General features: G+C 42.3%; 1 protein-coding gene across 4 annotated transcripts in view; it reads left to right on the top strand.

Annotated features, from left to right (window-relative positions):
- Positions 1–21,727, top strand: part of GALNT17 (polypeptide N-acetylgalactosaminyltransferase 17) — a 473,734-nt gene that overhangs the window by 213,396 nt on the left and 238,611 nt on the right. For all 4 annotated transcript variants that reach the window (XM_030185764.1, XM_030185763.1, XM_030185762.1 and 1 more), the window contains one exon: positions 2,195–2,392. In XM_030185764.1, the coding sequence (XP_030041624.1) occupies positions 2,195–2,392 (198 nt within the window). The remainder of the gene's footprint in view (positions 1–2,194; positions 2,393–21,727) is intronic.

Here is a 21,727-nt window from a genome sequence, read left to right as displayed (position 1 = left end):
CCATACCTATAAGAGAAAGGGGATGGGATTTGATATACCACTTTTCTGTGGTTACAATTAAAGCAGTTTGCATATTATATATAGGTATTTGTTTTGTACCTGGGTCAATGGAGGGTTAAGTGACTTCCTCATTAGGCCACTCCTCCACTCCAGGCAGCACCCTAGAATATCAATATACTTTCTGCTTGATAAACAGAACAAGTCAAGTTTGGAGAACCCAGACATAGAGGATAACAGTCTTGCAACTCACTTCTCCCTCCCTGTGGTGCAGTATCTCCCCCCACCCTCGTGGTCTAGTATCTCCCAGTCTCTCTTTCCCTCTCTCTTCCTTCCTAACTCACCCCCCCCCCCATTGTCTAGCATCTCTCCTTTTCTTTTCCCTCCCTTCCTCCCTGCTCCCTGTGGTCCAACATGTCTCCTTGTCTCTTCCCTTCCATTGTCCAGCATCCTATGCTCTCTGTGGGAATTTATTTTAGTAGGATAGCTCCTACCCTTCTGATGCAACTTCCTGTTTCTGCATGGGTGGGATGTGGCAGAGGGAAGATAGACTGGGGAGGGGATTGAGACAAAGGGAGACATGCCAGATCATGGGCAGGGGAAAGGGGAGTGGAGGGAAAGCTGGCAATTGTGTGTGTGTCAAGAGCAGTGACATAGAATATCTCTTTCTTAGATCTAGCAGCAAGTAGCCCTTACCAGTGGGTGGCTCTGGACTTTTTGCTGAAGTTGATCAATGGTAGCTACGTCCCTGCACTGACCCTTAGGTGTAGTCTTGCAATACTAAGACTAGAGGTCAAACTACCAAATAAGGATATATGCTTAGGAACACGGGCCTTGACTCCTGCTACTGTGGCACTTTTATCTTAAAATGAAATTGTGAAAGCTTCCACACAACATGATGAACGTAATGATGATGACTGTTTACATTTTAAGGCTCAGTCCAGGGCATGTAATATAAAGCCTCATTTTGTTTCCTACAAATGAGATGCTGGAATCCCCCACAACTCCACCCTCAGATGTCATGGGGTGTTATTGCTGGTTATGTTACAGGAATGCATGTTTAAGGTGATTTCAAGAATACGTGGAGAAGGTCATTCTGAAGCCATGCTTTGTATATCTGTGACTACTGATAGGTAGTCATTCAAGCAGCTGTGAGAGATTTCCATAGCAACTGCTGGGCTCTCAAGACTCACATACAGCATAGAGTCCAGAATGTTCACACGGTCTGAAAAGAAAGTGTCAGTCTCTTATACATTAAGGCACATCCGAGCCTTTCTTCTAGTGTAACCTTTAACATGACAAAATGGTGCCCAAATTGTGAATACAAAAGGAGTAATCAATCTGACTGACAGGACTTACAATAATTTTCTCTGAATGCACTGGAAGATTCTAGGTATTTCTTATTTCTATTCTAAAGTTCAAAACCACCAAAGTAGGGATGTCAAACAGCCTTCCAAAACAAATCCAGGAGGAGACTCCAAAGGTAAATCCAAAAGTCAACCTTAATTTGAACATCAAGTTAAACCAGGACTCAACACGGAGACGTATTTCGGCATGAAATGCCATTCCTCAGGAGTCAAAGTTTCTTGGTCACTCCTTTGTAAAATGATTGCTGGTAATGCACGGAAAATGCCAGCAGGTATTACAGCAAGAAGGAGCATCGTATCTGTTCATTGGTTCCACTGGTTCTCTCTAAAGACCCTGTGCAGAGCTCCAGCCCCAGGTCACTGACAAGTTAACTCGCTTATCGGTGGCTGTCTGCTCATTTGTAGTGACACTTAACCGGTTATCTTCACCGAAAATTACCGGTTAGCATCAAAGTGCAAGCTGGCTATGTCGGGGGGTGTTTTGTGAGTGGAGCCTGGTTAACTCTTGATATTCAGAGCTAACCGGCCAGTGTTAGTACATAAATAAGACCACATAAATATCAGTCCTATCTTATGCGCTAACTAATGGCTGGTTAGCTCTAAATATCAAGTTAACCAGGCATGAGCTAGCCAGCTTAAAAAAAAAACATGCCATCAACTGGATATGACTTGACGTTGAATATCCGAGTTGAATGCCAGAAGCAGACATTAACAGCGATGTGCGCCACCAGTTGAATATCGGGGGAATAGTGTTTTTCAATAATACGAGAACCAATATGTGATGTAGAAATGTTGAATTGCTTCACTATCCCTTTCTCTTGTCTTCTTAGGGCTGAACCAGTTCTTTCTAGAATTCAAGAGAATCCAAAACGTGTTATTCTTCCATCTATTGACAATATCAAGCAGGATACCTTCGAAGTGCAACGTTATGAGAACTCTGCTCATGGTTACAGCTGGGAGTTATGGTGCATGTACATTAGCCCTCCAAAGGACTGGTGGGATGCGGGGGACCCCTCTCTACCGATTAGGTGAGTCATGGTGTGATGCTGGTTAAAAGACTGAAAATCTTTGAAAACCATTAATCAGAAGCAAGTCTAGAAATACAGTATGGCAGATATACTCTGCCATTTTAAAGAAGACTATTTCCCCACACATTTCTGTCTTCAGTTTTGAATGCTAGTGCCTTAAACCTTACTGTAACTTATGGGTTCTTTTTACTAAGGTGCGCTAATAGATTTAGCACACGCTAATGATTACAGCATGCTAAATCTATTAGCGCATCTTAGTAAAAGAAGTCCTTAATGTAAGGGAAAGAGATTGAAAAACTTGGTCTCACTGGGTTGAGTTTTCTCTTTCTTTTCTTCTGCAAAGCAAGGACCCAATGTTCAAAGGATTTATGCTACTTTTCTGCCCCTAAATTGCCTTCTTTGCAAATTTACTAGAGCTGAACACCTAAATTTATACTCAAAGGGGTCGATATTCAAAGCAATTTAACTGGGCAGGAGAGGCTCCGGCCAGGTTAAATCACTTGTGTGGAGCTACTACTACTACTTATCATTTCTATTAAGAGGGGCTTGGAGAAAATCCATTGCTGATTTCTCTGATAAAGGGAAAGGGAAATGGGACTTGATATAACGCCTTTCTCAGGTTTTTGCAACTACATTCAAAGCGGTTTACATATATTCAGGTACTTACTTTGTACCAGGGGCAATGGAGGGTTAAGTGACTTGCCCAGAGTCACAAGGAGCTGCAGTGGGAATTAAATTCAGTTCCCCAGGATCAAAGTCCACTGCACTAACCACTAGGCTATTCCTCCACTCCAAGCAGCATAAAATCTGTTATACACTTTTGGGATCTTGCCAAGTACTCGTGACCTGGATTGGCCACTGTTGGAAACAGGATACTGAGCTTTGTTCTGTCCGAATATGGCGATGCTTATGTATTTATCTACTTGTTATATGAAATCCAGAAATGGCCCTGGGGAGAAGCACTTATTCAGCTAAGAGGAGACTCTTACCCAGATAAGTGGCAATGAATATCGGGCAGAGAGGTTTCATAAAAGTGATTTATTTCTTGAAAAGCAGCTTGAGTTTCTTAAAATACTGGCGCATGTTACTGAAAAGCCCCCACAATTTTTAAATAAAACATCTGCACACCTTTCTAAGGGAAACAACAACATAACATTTTCTGGAAAGAAGTCAATTGTACTGTTCAAGACTTCATAACATAACAAAATACTGATTGGATCAAGTCAATCAATATTTCCTTTATTTAGTCTTGGATTTCAAGTATATCAATACTCCTCATTGTGGTTCTTTTATTGACTTAGAAGCTTGTTGAAAACTTAGTAAAAACTGAGCAGCTGGACTTATAAGTCAGCTGAAAAATGAGCAGATGGTCTAGTGGGAGAAAAATTAAGAAAAACTTAGGGCCCTGTTCACTAAGATGTGCTAATGTTTTTTGCGCGTGCTAAAAATTTGCACACGCTAACCATGTAGACACCCATTGGAATATTATAGGTGTCTACATGGTTAGCATGTTGTAAAAACGCTAATGCCCCTCTAGCAACGCTTAATAAACAGGGCCCTTAAAAGAGAAATGCGTCTGGACTACAATGTTATTTTCTCTTAAAATTTAGAGTACACCTTCCTGTATATTTTTCCTGGAAGGACTAGAGTCCCTGGAAGCAGCTCCACCTTTTGAACGGACCAACATAAATGATGTGGAGGTTCATGACTTTTTGAGATCTCAAAGGCCTCTTCTTCAGGGCTTTGAAGAGGAGGCCTGTGGTGCCCCAAAATTAATTTAGGGGAAAACCTTGAAGAATGAGGACCACTGAGCCCAGTGAGGGTGCTGCTGATACTTCCACCCCTAGCAAACGCCATTTCCCGCGTTAGGGAAAATTGGCCCATATTTTTTAGTGCGGCGCTAACCTGGCGGCAATCGGGCAGCACCGTGAGCTACCTGGTTACCGTCAGGTTAGTGCAGGAGCCCTTACTGCCACCTCAGTGGGTGGAAGTAAGTGCTCCTCCCCCTCCTCGCATGACCACACGGTAAAATCATTCACGCAGACGCCCCAATCTACATGCTAAACCTCGTGGACCTACCCCCCAGAAACGCCGCAAATTTCTCAGCCTGCACTTCCCCAGCTGCAAAGGACTAAAATACAAGCTGATGCATGCTATGACCTTCTCTTACATGAGCACACAGTTATGGAATGCACTTCCTACAGACCTGAAAACAATCAACGAAATAACTATCTTTCGCAAATCTCTAAAGACATATTTCTTCAACAAAGCCTACAATGAGAACCGATAATCTCACTAACCCACCTCACCAACCCATTCAGTTACGAAAGCCCACCTTCTACACCTACCCTAATCACTCCCTACTTTCTTCTCTCTTCCCCTACTTAATCTCTACATCATACTAACTGTATCTGATATCCTGGTTTGACAATGCTAACAAAAATATGTAAGCCACATTGAGCCTGCAAATAGGTGGGAAACTGTGGGATACAAATGCAATAAATAATAATGCGTTTATTTTGTAGCTACATAGGGGTTCTTTGATGGTAAAACAGTCAGTGTTTGTTGGTGTTTTGGTGCTACAGATAAAATTGCTGTGTATCTTTTCCACTGGAATCAAAAATGCAAATTTGTGTCACTTAGGAGTTGTCAGCGCAGAAAAAGCACAAAAATGGAGTGGAGGGTACAAAACAATCAGGAGAGGGGCAACAGAGTACTGACGGCCCCTTTTACTAAGCTGCATAGGTGCCTACGCGTGCCCAACGCGTGCCCAATGCGTGCCAAATTGGAGTTACTGCCTGGTTACCGCGTGGTCCTTGCGGTAATTTCAATTTTGGCGCGTGTCCGCTAGGCACGTCTGGAAAAATATTTTTTTATTTTCTGGTGCACATAGCGGATGTGCGCCAAGTGGCATCTGACACATGTAGGTCATTACCGCCCAAATTCTTTACCACTAGGTGTATGGCTGGCGGTAAGCTCTCAGACACAAGATGGACGTGCGGCAATTTTGATTTTGCCACACGTCTATTTTCGAGGGAAAAAAAGAGGCCTTTTTTACAGGTGCACTGAAAAATGATTCTGCGCACGCCCAAAACCTGCGCCTACACTATTGCAAGCCATTTTTCAGCACGCCTTTGTAAAAGGACCCCTGAGATATTTATTTGTTAAATCCTAAAATCATAATCATAATACTCTTCAATATACTAATGATACCATTGGCCAAGTCCCTATCAAATCAAGGTCTCTACCCGTTCATCTATGCTGATGATGATGTTACAATCTACATCCCTTTTAGACATGATTTATCAGAAATCTCCAACGATATCAAGCGTGGATTGAACACCATGCACTCATGGGCAAACTCATTTCAATTGAAGCTGAACACCAATAAAACGCATTGCCTTATCCTCTCATCCCAGCACAACAATTACAAACCCACAACTTTATTCACTTCAGATCATTCCCTCCCCATCTCTGATAGTCTCAAAATACTAGGTGTTACTATGGATCGCAATCTTACACTTGAGACCCAAGTCAAATCCACCGTAAAGAAAATGTTTCATTCAATGTGGAAACTCAACCATATAAAACCTTTCTTCCCAATGGATATTTTCCGTAATTTAATTCAATCAATGTTACTAAGCCACGTTGACTACTGCAATGGAATCTATGTGGGATGTAAAGAACAACTCACAAAAAAACTCCAGACAGCCCAAATCACAGCAGCCAGGTTGATATTTGGTAAGATACGATTCCAAGCGCCACACCACTCTGTGAAAAACTGCACTGGCTTCCAATCAGAGAACGCATCACTTTCAAAACCTGCACCTTGGTCCATAAGATTATCTACGGTGAAGTCCCAGGTTACATGATTGACCTGATTAATCTCCCAATCAGAAATAGTACGAGTTCATCACGGAGCTACCTGAATCTCCACTACCCACATTGCAAAGGACTAAAATACAAGAAAAGCCATGCATCCAACTTCTCTTACATAAGCACACGTCTGTGGAACGCACTGCCACAAGCTGTGAAAACAACCTACGATTACCTAAAATTCAGAAAATCATTAAAGACTCACCTATTTGGAAAGGCATACCCGAGTGACCCAACTTAAATGCCTCAACCCTGCAACACCTCACTATCAAAGATCGTATTGGACATTATCAAACCCTCTTACCTTTAACCCCACGTGACTGAATCTTATCTTCCCTATCCCACCATAACATCTTTTGTACTTGTCCCCTACCGAACTTGGCGAATGCCTTTACGGTATTATGTAAGCCACAATGAGCCTGCAAATAGGTGGGAAAATGTGGGATACAAATGTAACAAATAAATAAATAATCCCTAATTCTGCCTAATTGGGTGCTGGAACAAAATAGGTTTTATCAGGATGTTTACCAGAAGTCATAAGTAATATCCTTTACTGGTATTTCTTAAAACCTGTGCCAAGAGCACTGCAATACATTATGTAATAAAAACCCCAGAGCATTAGTAAAGGTGTTAGCAATACAAGCTGTTTTATGCTTGTCTGATTGCCGGGTACTGAATTGCTCCAAAGTCTATCTCCCGCCTCTTGTGCCATGTTATGGCAGTGAGTTATTCCTTCAGTTCAGCTGTGATTACTGATGGCTTTTATTCTGCTAGGGTTTAATGGCAACTTCTTTATAGCTGAAATGGCAGAGTAATTTGTATATTAAGAGCTTATGCTATTGTAGAAAAAAAGCAAGCTGCTGGACAGGGGGTTCAAACTGTCAGGAAGAAAGATGGAGGGAAGTATACTGCACTGTAGGACAGACATCATTTTCAGTGCTTATCAGGGATGTGCTGGCCAAAAAGTATTGCTTTATTTAGGATCCCTAAAGGACGGTAGCGTTTGGCAAAACAGCACTACCGTAGGGCGTGGCCAGACGCCCTGCGGTAGTTCTGGTTGTAGCGTGTGCCGTTTCCCATGCTAGAAAATAATAAATTTTTTTCTAGTGCGGTGAGCGGGGAGTAGGAGTGCCCGGCTATAATTGGGCAGCGCACGTCCATCGCCATGCGCTGCCCGATTACTGCTCGATTAGCGCATGAGCCCTTACAACCAAGTAAATAGGTGGTGGTAAGGACTCAGGCAGTAATGGCCGCACGCTAATTGTGAAATTAGCGCACGGCCATTAAGGACACCAACGGAAAAAAAAGTTTTTTTAGAGCTGTGGTAAAAAGTGGCCTTGGCACACGGCAATGCCACGCTCCAACACTACCGCAGGCCACTTTATTTCAGTGACTGTAAAAAGCCCTTTTTTTTTTTCATTGATGTGCGGGCCATTACTGTCCCCTTAGTTTTCCTTGTCATTTACAGAATTTTTTCTTTAGGTGTTTTTTTCTTTTGTTTTTGTTTCAGGGGCAGTGTCATTTAACGGGGGTGGTATTGTGCAATAATATACCCTATGGTTCCATACCCCTGATGCAGGCATCTGCTGAAACATGGCTGTGTTGAGTTTATGTTTATTCAATAATTCATCTTCTATGCGCAATATTGGTGTCCCATGGTCTCCATCTTTTTGTCATCTGTTGTTCCTGGACTTTTTGCACCAGGTCATTTTGCTGATCGCTTTCGTTTGTTCATCTGTCTTTTAGACTGCATGCTAGTACCTGATGGCTAGGACTTATCTAGGCTTCAGATCCAATTTGACCAGTAGCATGGATCGCTGACAGTGGAAGATAACAAAATAAAAGCCACACCTGGCACAGACTTATGATCTGTGCTTCTAAGGAATCGTGTTTCTGCAGAAAATGAACTCCTATTTTATCAGATAAATTGGCTAAGCCTTTTCCCTAAACAAGGGCCATTCATTTGTGGCAATTGTAACCCCATAGATCTTTTCTTGGTAGAAAATATATTGTATACTGTAGGACATTTCCCATTGCTTTGCAGGTAGAGCAAGTAGATAAGGCAGAGGAGGTTGTGACTGACAGATTGGATTGTAGCAGCCAAAGGTGAAGAGGTGAACTGTTGATCTGTAAATCAGAAAAACAAAATCCATATGAAAAGCTGAAGCTGAAACAGATACATGAGCTGAAATTTAAGGAGAGTGGTGGAAAGCTGCACTGCTAAGAGAAACAACAATCAAATAAGGCTGCTTATATTCTCATAATGCCATGAGGCAAAAAAAAAAAAACCAATTACCTAGGCACAGAACAGAGGGGAAATGCTGCTGGAGGAATACAGAACTGGATCTGGGTTTTCATCTGAAAGATGGTTCTAGGGGTCAGGTGGCGTTATATTTTGCCAGAGGGAGCTGCCAGGGAAGGAGTGAGTGGGAAGAGCTATGACAGTAAATATAGCATGGGGGCTAGAGCTGAAGGGAGAAGAGGAGGGAAGAGGACAGAGAATGGGTAGGAATGGTATGGTGGAGATGAAAACGGTAGTGGAATTCAAACATGCATGGGATAAACACAAAGGAATCCTGTTTAGAAGGAATGGTTCCACGGAATCTTAGTGGAGATTGGGTGGCGACGCTGGCAATTGGGAAACAAAATGGGAGCTGGGCAGACTTCTACGGTCTATGACCTGATTGTGACTGAATAGATAGGGATGGTCTGGAGTGTACATTTTAAGGGGCTTCGACGCGAGCTTCAGAACTTAGTACAAGAACAGCGCTGGGCAGACTGGATGGACCGTACAGGTCTTTATCTGCCTTCATTTACTATGTTACTATGTTTCTAACCTCAAAATACTTCAGAAAAATCATGTAGTAAGTTGACATATAGGGCCAGATTCTATGAATGGTGGTGAAAGATTGGCGCCAGAAATGATCTGCAGTAAACGCCATTCTATAAAGGGTGTCCTTAACTTTGGGCACCAGACTTACGCCTCAAAAAAGCAGGTGAAATTCCCACACCTAAAGTTAGGCACGAATAGGCCTAATTGTGTAAAATCGCACCTAACCTTTAGAAATGCCCCTTCCCACTCATGCCCCTCCCACGGCCGTGCCTGCTCAACACTCGCATGAGACCAGTTAGGTGCAGTTGGTGGAGAAGCATGTGGATCAGAGATCCATGTGTAACTCAACTGAGGTAAATTAAGTGCTTGTTAACACTAATAATTGCACTAATTAGCCAATAATTGACTCAAGCAGTTAAGTTGCATGTGGATCTCTGATCTGTGCAAAATATTGGCACTGATGTTTCAACACCAAATATAGAGGCCCTTTTACAGAGCGGTGGTAAGCCCAAGATGGGCTCATTCAGCCGCCGGCGGTAGTTCCACCCCCAAGCGTGCACCATTTCTGGGGGGAAAAAGAAAACCCCCAGAAATGGCTAGCGCGGCAGTAACCCGGCGGTAATCGGGCATCACCACATGCTGCCTGGTTACTGCCGGGTTAGTGTCGGAGCCCTTATTGCCATCTCAATGGGTAGCGGTAAGAGCTCCCCGCTGCATGAGTTTTAATGGCTGCGGGAAAAAGGGCCCTGGCACGTGGGAAAAATGGCCCCCGCCACCAGCACAGGGCCCTTTATCCCACAGCTTAGTAAATGGACCCAGTAGAATCCAGGGATAATAGCCAATAGGAAACTTTATTCAATGCATCTATTTATTTTCCGCCAGTGGCAGTCACCTTTTTTTTTTTAAATGCTGACTGCTTCCTCAAAAATTATGCTTGGATATTCAGTACTGAATCATGTCTGGATACCAGTGACACTTATTCAGTCCTTAACCGGTTATGTTAAACTGGACAAAGATAAGACTGCTATTTGGCCAGTTAACTTAACCAGTTAAAAGGTCAATATCAGCACTGATCCAGTTAAGTGACAACTCCGCCTTGACTCCTCCCCTGGACTGCCCACACAATAGCCGGTTTGGGTTTTACCAGTCAACTGGCTTTCAATATCAATTCCTTCATTTATAAGTCACCTACTTTTAAAAGAACTCAAGATGAAGTACAATATTAACACATAATACCAGCTTAGACAAACTTATTATAAAACAAAAACAATAAAAAGAAAACATAAAATAATTTACAAATAAAAGCATCTTTGTCCTACATAAAGTAAACAGGTAAATATTCAACCTATGGTGGCCAACATTTTTTTAAAGCACTGACCACGGTGAGCTGATCGGGCCTTGATATTTAGTGCCAGGCCTAATCTAGATACGGTACTGAATATCCAGGATGTTGGTTACCGCTTAAAATTACCTGGGTCTGGTCGATATACAGTGCTGGTATCGAATAACTATCTGGGCAAGTCAGGACAGCTATTTTTGTGGTCCTACTTGCCTGGATATTGGAGGTGCTTGCCATTATAGAATACTAGCATACGTCCTAAATCACATGCCTAACTTTAGGCACAAGTACTTGTGCTAGCTCAAAGGCTGGTGTAAACCCCTGGCCTGCCCCTCCCAGGTTTGTGCTCCTCCCCCCTTGCAGTTGCATGGCATGGATTTTGTGCACACAATCTGTAGAATCATGGCCAAGGACAGTTATGCGCATAGGACTAGATTTGATATATGACGCTAAAAAATACGCCTAGGTCTATTCTGTAAAGAACACCTACATTTTATAGACTAGGCTTAAATTTCCACACAGTATATAGAATAATGCCTAGCACCTCTACATATGGCCAAATTTAGTCGTGGCCATTTACGTCATGTTTTACTTGGCGTAAATCCCAACGCCTAAATTAGGTGCAGAGCGGATGTATTTAGAAATGCCCATACCATGCCCATGGCCACGCCCCCTTTCAACTATGCAACCTAGAATTTAAGCGCACCATACTACAGAATACACTTTGCAAGTTATGCACTAATTAACTTGCACGTATTACTTTACATGCTAAGCCTAAAATTTGTTCACGAGTTTTTAGAAGATGGGCAGAACCAGGGCAGTCCCAGAGCTTATCCGGATAGTGGCAATATTCTGATTTCTATATGGATAACTTAGCATAAAGAAAGCTGTCCTGAATACTGCTGCTATCCAGCTTTGGGCCCCTTTTATTAAGTAGCGGTAAGCCCAACACGGGCTTACTGTTCACTAAACAGGACATACCGCCGGGCTACCGCTGCAGCAGCCCAGGGGGTACTTCCCTCCTCTAGCGTGCTGTCATATCTGGTGCTACAAAAATATATTTATTTTTGTACCGCCAGGTTAGCGCAGGAGCCCTTACCACCACCTCAATGGGTGGTGGTAAGGGCTCCCCCCCCAAAAAACTAAAATGGCCACGCAGCAAGTGCTTTACTTGCTGCACAGCCATTTCCTGCAGGAAAGAGAGACTTCACTTTTACCCGCTGCGGTAAAAGGGGCCCTTGGCGCATGTGAAAAACATGCGCACTGGTGCAGGCCCCCTTTTGCCGCAGCTTGGTAAAAGGAGCCCTTAGTTCCAGCACTGACCACCTCATCCAAAAATTCAGCACCACCCAATATCCACCGCAGCTGGTGTTTAAATAAAACAGAAAACATTGACTGTAGAGGCTAAATATTGACCCGCATATAATACATGCACAAATAACTTACAAGAAGATGGTAGAACTGAATTATTCATGAGCATATCTCAGTGGTGCTGAATTTTCTCCAGAGGTTCCTTGGCAGTTGAATTCAGAATGCCAAAATAGAGTATTTTGTTAGTATTTTGTTTTTTAATTTTTCTTCCTGGCTCCTCATTTTGCAATGAGACCATGGAAACCGCACTTACGTTTCTGTGAAATGTGATTTAAGAGCTTGGTGCTGGACTTATCCTTGTTTAAATAATGAGAATCCTTCACAAAAACAGCAAATTTGGGTTGAGTTTCAGGATTTCAGAAATACAATAGGACTAGAGCATATATGAGAAACCAAATTCAATCACCTACAAGCAGACAAAAAAAAAACATTCTAGCATTGGGTCATATATTTTTTTTTCACAGAATCAGCACTATAGTTCCCTGAACAACCAGCCTGTCTCAAGTGACCTTAGTTTTGTGGAATGCTCAGTTGGATTGTGATGTGACAAAATTATTAATGAGCTGAGAAAAAAGTACAATCACATGATTTGGCTGTGAATACTGTACCGTCCTTGTTCAGCAGATGGTATTTAAATGATTTATTAGTTCAGAATACACTATTCTCTATTCTCATTAGAAAACCGACCATTTTATGAGTAGAGGTAGACACTCAAAACAAAGAGGTGATAATATGCTGATTACACTTAGCACAAAATGCAGACCTCTTTCATCAGAGAGACTTGAAAAAAAAAAAGAATTTCATAAGAATACAGAGGGTAACACATTGGCTTTCATAAGCAACTCAATCTTTTTTCAACTTACTGAGAGCTCAAAAAGACCTGTACACAGATAGCACATTTAGAAGGGAAGTTATCAACGTAGGCGACTGTTAAGACCTATTATTTTATTGTTATTCCCATAAAATAGGACCGGTGCTAAAATAGCATGATTTGTGGTAAAATAACCAGTCTTAACTATAACCCACATTGATAACTTTGCCCCTTAGTTTGAAGAGATTCACTCTCTGGTAACTAGATCTGATATTGTGATGTCATAATGCCTCATTCCATCAATGCCTAAGAGCCAACCTCATCAGTGATGTCACAATGGCTTGACTGTCCTATACTTGGCTTACTTTTATTACACATAGCAGTGATTTTGATTTCTAGAGACAGTCCTCTTTTTTAAGGTGGGAGTTATCAACATGGGCCACCATTAAGACATGCCGTTTTACTGTTAATCCCAGTTATTAGTAACTAGGGGACCCTTTTACAAAGGTGCACTGAAAAATGGCCTGTGGTAGTGTAGACGTGTTTTGGGCGTACACAGAATCATTTTTCAGCGCATCTGTAAAAAAAATGCCTTAAAAAACCCTTTTTTCTGAAAATGAATGTGTGGCAAAATCAAAATTGCGACCTTACCACCAGCCATTGACCTAGCAGTATAAGCTCATGCGGTAACTGGGCAGTAATGATCAGCTGCACGTATCGGATGTGCGCCAAAAATGAAATTACTGCAAGAGTCACGTGGTAACTCCATTTTGGCGCACGTTGGAAGCGGGTAGAGCCTTACGCTGCTTAGTAAAAGGCCCCTAAGTCTCATTGCATAAAATGAGACCTGTGCTAAAATAGCTAGTGGTGAAATAGCATGTCTTAATGGTAGCCCACCTTGATAACTATGCCACTAATGCAGCCAGCAAGTGGGAAATTAAAGCTAAAGACGTCCACACTTCTTCCTTTGGTATGTATTTTGGTATGTTTAATTATGTGGCCCTTTTCAACTGCTAACAGGTGAAACATGATTTTGTTACTCCTCCGTCTTTCTCTGGTGAGATGTCTCTTCGTCAGTGCAGAGTTCTGGCAATTGTAATTGTCATGAGGAGAACTGGAATCTTTATAGGTTGTGATACCTTTTGTGTGGCCAACAAAAAGATGCTGTCATGCATACCATACCATACATAACTTATATTCCACTATATCTCTATAGGATTCATTGCAGATTACAGAAAGAGAAAACATCCCAGTCAGATGGAATTACAGAAAAATAACAAAACAGTTTAAACTAAATTGATTCTGTATCTGAAAACAATAAAGCCTTCAGTTGTTTTCTAAAAGTAAAATAAGACCAAATAGAATTGATCTGATACGGTATATCATTCCAAATTTTTACCGCTAAGTATTGAAAAGATTTACTCAAATATTTCTTGAATCTAACTCCTCTAAAATTAGGAAACAACAAAGTATTAGTATTATTCCACGAGAGGCACAACTTGCAGATAATAAGGTAAGGTATTTTGAGAAATAAACAGAATTTTGATGGCCAAAGTTTTAAAAACCATACATGCCATTTTGAACTTAATGTGTGAATTAACTGGAAGCCAGTTTAATTTTTTTTGAAAAGAGGAGTCATCCTTTCAAATCTACTAACTTTTAAGATCAACCTGGCAGCCGTATTCTGAAGCAACTGCAATCTTTGCAACAGCTTTGATGTGAAACCCCCATAAAGTGAATTACAATAGTCAATATACGATAACAAGACCACCTGTGCTATACTTCGAAAGCTTTCAATACTTAGATTAGATTGAATCGCTCTTAGTAAAAGAGGGCCTCAAATAAGTGAGTAGACATTCAGAACCAATTACAAAGGTAACGGTTTCTCATTTTGACTGAACTGTTGCCATACCTCGTACACTGTAATAGTTACAGATCATAAATTTCTATGCTGGATTCTTTGCTTTGTGTTTGTCAGTGGGTATTGTTTTCTTGTTTTGTTTTTAATGTGAAAGCTTTTATATTGTATAGGACCTTGGATAGCGTAGTCTAAAAACTATGTGATTAATCAATCAATCAATCAATAACTAACTAACCTGCTTATTTTCGAAGGAGAAGGCCGGCCATTTTCTGACACAAATCGGGAGATGGCCGGCCTTCTCCTAAACCTGGCCAAATCGGTATAATCAAAAGCCGATTTTGGCTGGCTTCAACTGCTTTCCATCACAGGGCCGGCCAAAGTTAAAGGGGGTGTGTTGGCGGGTACCAAAGGCGGGACGGGGCGTGGTTACGAGATGGCTGGCTTCAGCCAATAATGGAAAAAAGAAGGCCGGCTCTGACGAGCACTTGGCTGGCTTTACTTGGTCCATTTATTTTTAGGACCAAGCCTCAAAAAAGTGCCCCAACTGACCAGATGACCACCGGAGGGTATCAGGGATCACCTCCCCTTACTCCCCCAATGGTCACCAACCCCTTCCCACCCAAAAAAAACATTTTTATGCCAGCCTCAAATGTCATACCCAGCTCCATCACAGCACTATGCAGGTCCCTGGAGCAGTTTTTAGTGGGTACTGCAGTGCACTTCAGGCAGGCGGACCCAGGCCCATCCCCCCCTTCCTGTTACACTTGTGGTGGTAAATGGGAGCCCTCCAAAACCCACCCGAAACCCACTGTACCCACATGTAGGTGCCCCCCGTTACCCTTTAAGGGCTATGGTAGTGTTGTACAGTTGTGGGTAGTGGGTTTGGGAGGTTTTGGGGGACTCAGCACACCAGGTAAGGGAGCTATGCACCTGGGATCAATTTGTGAAGTCCACTGCAGTGCCCCCTAGGGTGCCCGGTTGGTGTCCTGACATGTGAGGGGGACCAGTGCACTATAAATGCTGGCTCCTCCCACGACCAAATGGCTTGGATTTGGTCGGGTTTGAGATGGCCGCCATTAGTTTCCATTATCGTCAAAAACCAATGGCGGCCATCTCTAACGCCGGCGATCTCTAAGGCTGGCCCAAATGTTGAGATTTGGCCGGCCCCAACCGTATTATCAAAACGAAAGATGGCCGGCCATCTTGTTTCGATAATACAGTCGGATATGCCACTTTACGGGGCCGGCCTTAGAGATGGCCACCCATATAGATGGCCGGCCCTGTTTGATTATGCCCCTCCACCTAACTAACTAACTAACTAACTAACTAACTGTCCATGAATCAGGGTTTCCAAATAGCAATGTGGTTGTCTTCTTTTGTTTAAATGTCGTTGAACAAAACTATAATTAAAATAATACTTCAATATTCATCCCTGTCCAATTGCAGTCATAAACCAGAGTAATATCTTCTTGGATATTACTTTTACCCCATTTACTAAGCCACATTCGCGGCTGCCATGCGCTAATGCCAATACAGCCCATTCACTTTGAATGGGCTTTCTCGGCATTGCCGCGTGGCAACCGCTACGGCAGCTTAGTAAATGAGAGGATTAGTATTTACTGTGTAATATGCTAGAATTTTGGCATGTCAGTCCAACAAGAGGACAACCCAAAAGCTAAACATTTGCCCTTCAGTCCTTCAAAGAAGATACCTCTTCAGAAGTGTTTCCCTAAAGCTGCATAACTAAACAAACAAGCAAAGAGTCCGTTATCTACAGGACAGGAGGTTAATAAGTAATTGTGCATGGTTGATGTAAGTTATGAGGCCAATTCTGTCTTTTTTAAAACACATTTTGGATTATTTAAGCTAGTGCAGAACACTGCAGATTAAGCAAAAACTGGTCTATAAATTTTCTCATAGGTAGATGGAATAAAGGTGGTATTTCTACTTGAGCAACTAATTTAAAATAGTTTAGATCAGCCTGCGGAAGACCAGCAAAGAAGACCATAGCCTCCTTGAAGCAGAGTCAAATAATGTTATTTTACAATGTGTAGGTATCAACTGAGTATGAAGAGCACTGTGCAGGTAATTTTATAAGGAGAGGGCTAGTTTCAGTTGCTAAGAACACATGCAAATATTGATATATTAGTCATATGTACACATAAATGACCTCATGGAAAGTACCGACTAGCTTGAAAGTATTTTCACTGTGAGTGTGCACAATGGTGGAGTTTGGGTGGAGCCTGAACAAGGTCATGTGCAGATTATGAGCGGCTCTTTTATAGAGTGACGGTAAGCCCAATACGGGCTTACCGCTCGCTCTGTCGGGACTACTGCCGGCACAACGCGGCTGCCGATGGTAGTCCCGCCCCCGAGAGGCGCTATTTCCATGTTTTATTTTCTTTTCCCTGTTTTATTTTGTTTGATTTCTATTGATAACCAGGGGAAAAAGAAAACCCCCGGAAATGGCTTGCACAGCTGTAACTGCGTGCTGTCCAGCTACCGCTGGGTTAGCGCCAGAACCTTTATCACCACCTCATTGGTTTGAAGTTTCTTTATGATTTGATCCTTGCATCCCGCATTTACTGAATCTAGTCAACAGTTTTTCACATCTACACTAGAATTTTATATGGTCAGGCAAATGCATACTTGACTTTATCAAATAGGCATTAAAGTAGGCACATAAAAATGTGTGTTAGCTAGTTGAAATTTTATAAAATGACCCTCTCTATGTCTGCATACATGTAATTACAAGGACAAAGGGAGATGATGGAAACCTAGCAAGGTCTAGGCAGGAAGGAGCAACCAGTCAAAGTGAGTGGGTCCAGGGGGTCTTATCTGCTGACCCACTACTATATAGTATTATTATTTTTTTTTTTTTTAGATTTTGCTCACACGAGGAGTGGAGGAGTAGCCTAGTGGTTAGTGCAGTGGACTTTGATCCTGGGGAACTGACTTCGATTCCCACTGCAGCTCCTTGTGATTCTGGGCAAGTCACTTAACCCTCCATTGCCCCTGATACAAAATAAGTACCTGAATATATGTAAACCACTTTGAATGTAGTTGCAAAAACCTAAGAAAGGTGGTATATCAAGTCCCATTTCCCTTCAGTAGCTCAAGGTGAGTTACATTCAGGTACACTGGATATTTCTCTATCCCAGGACGGCTCACAATCTAATTTTATACCTGAGGCAATGGAGGGTTAAGTAACTTGCCCAAGATCACAAGGAGCAGTGGTGGGATTTGAACTGGCCACCTCTGGATTGTAAGACCAGTGCTCACTAGGCCACTCCGCCACTCCACTCCATTTTTGCCTTAAAATTAAGGCAAAAGTTTTGACATTTATGTATGACACTATTGGCATACATTCATATAGAAATACTCAAACAGACCATTATTCATAAGACAGAACCACAGTTCTCTCTAAGCTGAGTGGGAGTCCTCCACCTTCAGTCCTGCCAGTGGGGGGTGCTGTTTTACTATCATATTTTCAATTGTGAGGAACAGGCAAGCTCAACAGGATTCCAGGGAACCTGCCTTTCCTAGAGATTGAAAACAATATTGAAGCACCACCTCCCACTGGCAGTAATGCAGTTAGAGGACTCTCGCTCATCTTAGAGGCAAGAGTGGACAGGGCTGAATTTCATGAACAAGAATGCCAAGCTCAGAAATTGCTAACTATAATGCTGCAGGCAAAACAGGAAAGAATGCCAACTTTTGGCAGAATGTTGGAAGATCTAATCAAGAAGTATATTTTAGACCATAATAGCATATGGCTGGTTTCTGCCTCAGAGTGGAAAACAAAAAGGCTGTGCTTTTCTAAGAGAGAGGCTGAGCCCCATTTAACATAAAACGCAAAGACAGAAATTGAGGTGTCTAGATAAGGACTTGCTTAATGCCAGTAGTATTTTAGAAGAGGATCTGCTGGCATAAAGTCTTTTCTAAAACACCTGCAGAGGTGATTTGCCAGCATGTGAAGAAGAAGCATCCATTTTCCAAATAAACACAAAGGAAAATGAGCAGAGGAACCTCAACAACTTACATGTGTAACTCCTGGCAGTGTCGTACCTACCTTAGTTACCACCTGGGGAGGAGCACCCCTCCTGCGCGGAGCACCCCCTCCTCCGAGGAAGGGGGTGCATGGAGCAGGCATGTGGCTGTCGGCTCTGCCGGTCCCCTGCGCCCTCTGACATCAACTTTCTGTTCTGGAGCAGAGCCGACAGCCGCACACCTGCTTCTCACACCCCTTTGCAGCTTGCACCCAGGGCGGACATCCCCCACCACCCTGCCCTTGGTACACTAGAGGCTCTTAGCAATTACATATGTATAGCAATACTACTGTAGAGGACCTCACATGAAACAAGGCGGTAGGAGTGGATAAACATGTCCCACTGCAGTATGTGCAGCCCGAGTCAATCCTTGTGTGTGTGAGTGAGACTAACAAGTTAGTTACTTCTTCCATTAAAGGCTTGGTTGAAGAGCCAAGCTTTCACCTGCTTCCTGAAGTAGAGATAGTTTTGTGTTAAGCTACTCCGGAGAAGGCTCTTTTGCGGGTATCACATCGTGTAATGTCTTTTGGAGAGGATATAGTAGGAGAAAGTCCTTAGGAGGACCTTAGTGTCCTTGGCGGTGTGTGGAGGATCATCCTATTCTTCAGATACTCAGGGCCATTTCCTTTCAGGGCCTTGAAGATCAGACATAGTTTTAAATTTAGCTCTGCATTGTACTGGTAGCCAATGGAGTTTTTGCCAAAATGGTGTGATGTGGTCATGTCACTTGCAACCTTCTATGAGTTTTGCTGCTGCATTCTGAATCAACTGAAGCTGGTGCAGGCCCTTTGTAGTCAGACCATTGTATAGTGCATTGCAGTAATCCAGTCTTGATGTTACCATGGCATGCACAACTGGGATAAGATTTACCTTCTCGATGTAAGGAGAGAGGCAGCATAGCTGTCGCAAATAGTAGAAGCAGCTCTTGAAGGTTGCTTGGATTTGGGGAATCAGAATAAGTGTTGAATCTAACTGTATTCCAAGGTTCCTGACTTGTGATTTGAGGGGGAGTTTTTACTTCCCAAAAGGGATTTTGATGTCAGGTATGTATCCACTTGTGTTAGAGACCCAGAGAAGCTCAGTTTTACTTGGGTTCAGGCAAAGTTTGTGTGTTTAGCCCATTCTTGAATTGATGTTAGACAGTTTATTCAGGGCTGTGGGTAAGTCAGGTTCAATGGGAATGAGTAGCTGCACATCATCCGCATAGATGTAGACCTGAGTGTCCATTGACCGAATCAGCTCAGCTAGTGACTTGAGGTAGATATTGAACAGAATAGGTGACAGTATCGATCCTTGTGGTACCCCGCAGGTCAGTGTCCATGGCCATAAAGAGGATGTTTAACTAGATTGAAGGTGAGAAATGTTATTGATCAGACATGGGGAAATGAGATGCATGAACTTGTAATGTGCCACTGGGTAAAACAAAATGGTGAACCGCCCCACCTAAAATTATTATTGCTGCTCATGATGCTGTGTATGTCCATTTTTTTTCTTTTCTTTAATTATTGATGATTGATTGCCATCTAATGATTGTACAACTTCTGGTACTTTTGTTAAAGGCTGGAAGAGAAGTTTTCCCCAAGGTGCTCGTGCTTTCCTTCCCAAGACCAAAATGCTTTATATGGGATAAAATAATTCTTTCCCCGCAAAGTCAGACTATTTATTGATTAATTGACAGGATCATCAATTTTAGCAAACAACTATGATTGCTATGATCTGATTCAGACCTGTAGACTTAATGCCACAGAAATGATCAAGTTGGCATTCGACCACCTGCAGCTAAATCAATAGAATCAGATTTAATCTTAGATCCTTTGACAGGTTTCCAGCTATCTAGCCATATCTGACACCGTAAACTGATTGATGCACACTGTCTCTGAATCATACTGCAGTGACAAAGGCTCAAACACAATGCTATGCCCATTACACTGTGACATGATATGCTAACTTGAGGAGTATTCATGAGTCCTGTCACAAAATACAGTGCAAAGCCAGCATGTTGCTGTTGAAACCTGTCTGTCAAAATAAGACCATTTTAATCTGTCAGATCATATAAAAAAAGTTGCATGGAATCAATCCAGTATCATATTTAGCAAAGTATATACTGTGGGCAAAGAGAACTAGTTCTAAAGCAGGTGTGGGCCAGTGTCTAGTGCAGGGTGGAAAGCCATGGACCTAGAGATCTAGTCAGGTTTTCAAGATTTCCACAATGAATATTCATGAGATTGATTTGCATGTACTGCTTCCATTGTGGCCCTCGAGCAACATGGTTGCCCGCCCCTGGCTTAGTGGCAGTGCTGCATGTTTCCATGCAGAGGACCTGGATTCAGTTCCTAGGACTGAGGAGGCTGGAACACTTCCCCGAGTACAGCCGAGGGAAGTGTTGCAGCAATACCTAGGTTCAGTGGGTTGGAAAGGGATATAAAACAGGGGAGATTCTCCAGGTATTTGTAGATGAAGGCTCAAGGTGCTGTAACCCGATAGAGTCTAGGTTCAGTTCAGCTAGAAGCCTAGGGAAACAGGAGAAAAATTCTGGTCCCATAAAAATGTGTGTACCTCCCTCCGTCATCATAGTTAGACATAATTGATGAAGCTAGTAGGTACATTTTAAAATTTTTATACCTTGTCTCCCTAGTGCACCAGAGACAGGCAAATACTGTTTTTTTTTGTTATTACATACTGAGGTTTAATGATGATGATTTAATGTAAAACTTATTTTGATAATATAATTGTTAATTTGTGAATATGTTCTGTGTGCTGTAAACCACTTAGAATTGTAGATTAGCGATCTAGAAATTTTTATAAATAAAAAAATGTTATCCACTTAAAAACCTGTGCATGATGTGGTTTCCCTCAACAGAACCTACAAGAACAGTAATGCTATCTTTAAAACAAATTAATAAATCCAAACCCCAAATTAATTGCACATAAAAACTGTTCCTAAAGGGAACTTATTAAAATCATCACACCTTGATAATGTTATCCCTTGGGATCTGAAATTAACTCAAGTAATCACTGAGTAACCAGTTTCCAAAATTATTCCCAGCCCCATTACATGTATCCATTCCACTCTACTCCCCCCCCCCCCCTCCCCTCAGAGATGTCAGAAAGGGTCTATTTCTCTTTTAGAAGCTACACTCTGTTCCCATTACACTGCTGGACATGCCATCACATCCTTGACTGCTTAACTCCTTT

Source organism: Microcaecilia unicolor, chromosome 13, assembly GCF_901765095.1.
Source record: "Microcaecilia unicolor chromosome 13, aMicUni1.1, whole genome shotgun sequence".
NCBI classification, from domain to species: Eukaryota; Metazoa; Chordata; class Amphibia; order Gymnophiona; family Siphonopidae; genus Microcaecilia; species Microcaecilia unicolor.
The sequence above is the reverse complement of the archived record's forward strand: the minus strand, read 5'-3'. Positions and strand labels throughout refer to the sequence as shown.